The sequence below is a fragment of the Lolium perenne genome, chromosome 6 (assembly GCF_019359855.2).
Source record: "Lolium perenne isolate Kyuss_39 chromosome 6, Kyuss_2.0, whole genome shotgun sequence".
Taxonomy (NCBI): domain Eukaryota; kingdom Viridiplantae; phylum Streptophyta; class Magnoliopsida; order Poales; family Poaceae; genus Lolium; species Lolium perenne.
In genome coordinates, this window is record NC_067249.2 from 10328401 (window position 1) to 10331523 (window position 3123).

At 51.5% G+C, this 3123-nt stretch overlaps 1 protein-coding gene across 1 annotated transcript; it reads right to left on the reverse strand.

The window, feature by feature from the left end:
• Window positions 1-577: 577 nt before the first annotated feature.
• On the reverse strand, window positions 578-2831 carry LOC127310802 (salt tolerance receptor-like cytoplasmic kinase 1). Its single transcript, XM_071822005.1, has 3 exons — window positions 2683-2831; window positions 2010-2138; window positions 578-1106 (listed from the first exon to the last, which is right to left on the reverse strand). Exons 1-3 carry the CDS (start codon window positions 2829-2831, stop codon window positions 578-580), a joined length of 807 nt encoding a protein of 268 aa, XP_071678106.1.
• Window positions 2832-3123: the final 292 nt, after the last annotated feature.

Below are 3123 nucleotides of genomic sequence, written 5' to 3' on the forward strand. Positions count from 1 at the left end.
GTAACTTGTTTTAATTTGTTAAGTGAGACATAGGTTGGAACTTAAAAGCAATGTTTGCTTGAATGTTCTATGTACCTTGCACTCAGACTCTGTCCCCCATTTCCAATAAGCTAGCTGAACCTCGTACGTAGCAGTTTTCACCGTTTCCTAACACTGAGTAAGGCTAAATAGCACACGCACAAAGACAAACACTTTTTCAGTTAAAGAAAAAAAAAGAGACAATCTGAACTGATCAGCTAGCTCGTGGTGTGAAATAAGTCGAGCAACTTATGGTCAGTGCCATCGCTCGTGAGTCGTGACGGACCTGGCCATCGCCGGGCGGTGCCTCAGCTGCGACGCCACACACTCAACGGCGATGCTCACGACATCGCTGGCCTCTATGGCAGTCATAACGGTCTCCTAGCTACCTCTAGAAGCCCCTTACCATCGCAGGCCTCTATTGTTAAAAATCACATTTGTGATTCCATAAACATAACAAATATGAACCCATTTTTTACCACTAAAAGATGCTACATAACACACAAAATAAAAATAAAAACTTTCTTCTGTTAGAAAATAAGTACTCACAACTAATTAGTTAACTCGTGGCACGGAATAAGTCGAGCAACTTATGATCACTACCATCCCTCGCGATGGACCTCGCTGCCTTCTCCGCCACAGCAGCCCGCACCTGCGCCATCGTGGGCCGGAGCCCTGGCTGCGACGACACACACTCAAGGGCGATTCCCGCGATATCGCTGGCCTCTATAGTGTCATAACAGTCTCCTAGCCTACTGTCCACAAGCCCCGCCACCCCGGTTGCTCTCACACGTGGCAGTACCCGCGCCGTCAGGTACTCGCCGCCACCCTCTGACGTGCCGGCGGCCGGCGAGCCGGTGATAACCTCGAGGAGCAGCACGCCGAAGCTGTACACGTCAGACTTCTTGGACACGATGCCGGTGCGGAGGAAGAAGGGGTCAGCGTACCCCGGGGAGCCCACAGCAGCGGCGGCGCCGCGTCTAGCGGGCGCGACGGCTGCAGAGAAAGTGGCCTCGCAGGCGGAGCCTAGGTCGCAGAGCCGCGCGCCGCCCACGTCGTCGAGGAGCACGTTGGAGGCTGACAGGTCGCTAGGGTAAGGCCGCAGTTCTGGACGAGGTACTCGTCCACAGCGAAGCTAGGGTTTGGGGTAATTCGTGGGGCGGCAGTGGAGAGGAGGCGGTGGACGGGAGATGTGGAGTAAGAAGAGAGGAGACGGGCGAGGGTGGAGCTTCGGAGGCGGAGCATGGCCCAGGCGACGGCGTGGCGGCGCCGGCGGCGAGGGAAAGAGGGGCCGGCTGTTGTTGCGAAGCTATTCTCTTGTGGAGTCGTGGTGTGGTTGAACAGAGAACGCACCAGAAAAGAGGCCCAGAGGCCCAAGTCGTGACATGGAGGAGCATGAAGCTAGTCTCTATTGTCTAAAAAAAAATGAAGCTAGTCTCTGGTGGCCTGGTACATTCAAATGAAAACCCAATACTGTCTTCAGTAACAAACTACTCCTCGCTGAAAGTAACCAGATTTCACACATGGATAGTTACCATCAAGCCTTTGTGGTGAGTAAATGAGATGATGGCGCACAATGTAGATGGTTTTCTAGGCTGGATTGATGCAAAGATGATTTAGCTGCCAATGGATGATCGATATACTGAATGCACATATGAAACATAGGACATAACCCTGTTACAAAGGATAAATGGCACTGCTGCTCACAAGTAATGCCCGAAATATTGGCACGGAGCAAAGTCGGCTCTACATTGAATTCTATTTGGGAGGCAAATATATCAGATAATGGCATAAAATACAAGCTCCTTATAAATCTGAAAGAGGCTTCCTAACAAAAATAAGGCATCCTAACTTTAGGTTCAAATCCCAAATCTTGTACGGATAACGATTTAAAAAAATATGCAAGGGTAACCAACATGAATGGATATTATTGCTGCACAATGTGTAATAAAAACATTGCAAAATTTCTGACCACTTAAAGATGATTCTACCTCTGTTCCAAAATGTGGTACAGTATGCTTTGGATAGCTAAATTTAGCTTTCCAGAACATACTACATTCCGGAACAGGTAGTGCTTCTCCGTGATCCCTCCAGCAATGAGATACAGCTTAGCTGCCAAACTATACATCATCCACAAGCATAAATATTGCATACAAACTCACGACTTTTCCCCTATATACGCCATGTAGAATACGGCCAAGGGGCTCAAGTTTCTTCATGTCAAAAGTGTCATCCTCGAGTTGTTTACAGGTATGGCACCTACTCATGACAGGTTCATACCTTGCAGAAGCATGTACAAAATACATTTCCAGGGATGCTAATGCAGATTGCTGATCCAGTCCTACTACCTCCAGTGAGGAAGCTAATGCGACTAGCTTGTAGGATGGAAGCAATACGATGGAACATGGCAGCAATGCTATATTCTCTGGCATGCAGGTTGAGCTATCATGCAGCAAGCATGCTCCAACGGAGAGAATGTGCATGAGATGCAGCTGCTTCGATTCACACAGGATAAGGGGATAGCCATGTTAAGATAAGAATAAATGAGGAAGTACTTATAACTGCACATAACACAAAGCCTTTTTCTGAAACCGCGCTGTGTCGGGCGACCCCAGCAGATCCCCTCCCTCCCACCGCCATCGCCTGAGGCGCCGCCGGGCAAACCCTGGTGGCGTAGCGGCGGCGGCGGACTTCCTCAACTGCGACAGGCGTGGGGGCGCGGTTTCGCGTCGCCGGCGGCGGCGATCCGCATCGGCCTGGTCGATGGTGGTGCCATGGAGCGGCGGCGACCAGATACCCTCGATGATCTCCATCGTTTGGCGGGCAGCGGCGGTTGTTCGGGTACGATCTGGGCCCTGATGGGCTCGGGAGGGCTGCGGTCATCCTGCTGCGTCGACAACAATGCCGGCTTCGTGCAGATTTCTGGGCTTGTCCGAGGCACGAGGACGCCATGGGCGACTGCCCTGGGCATGGTGGTGGCGGCCTCCTCCTTTGCCGGAGGTGGTCGGCTGGTTGTTGGGTGGCAGATCACGAGATCCGTCTACTCCGACGATGAAGATCTAGTCGACGATGAGGTAGCGGTGAAGGGGGCACCGGTGAAAACCG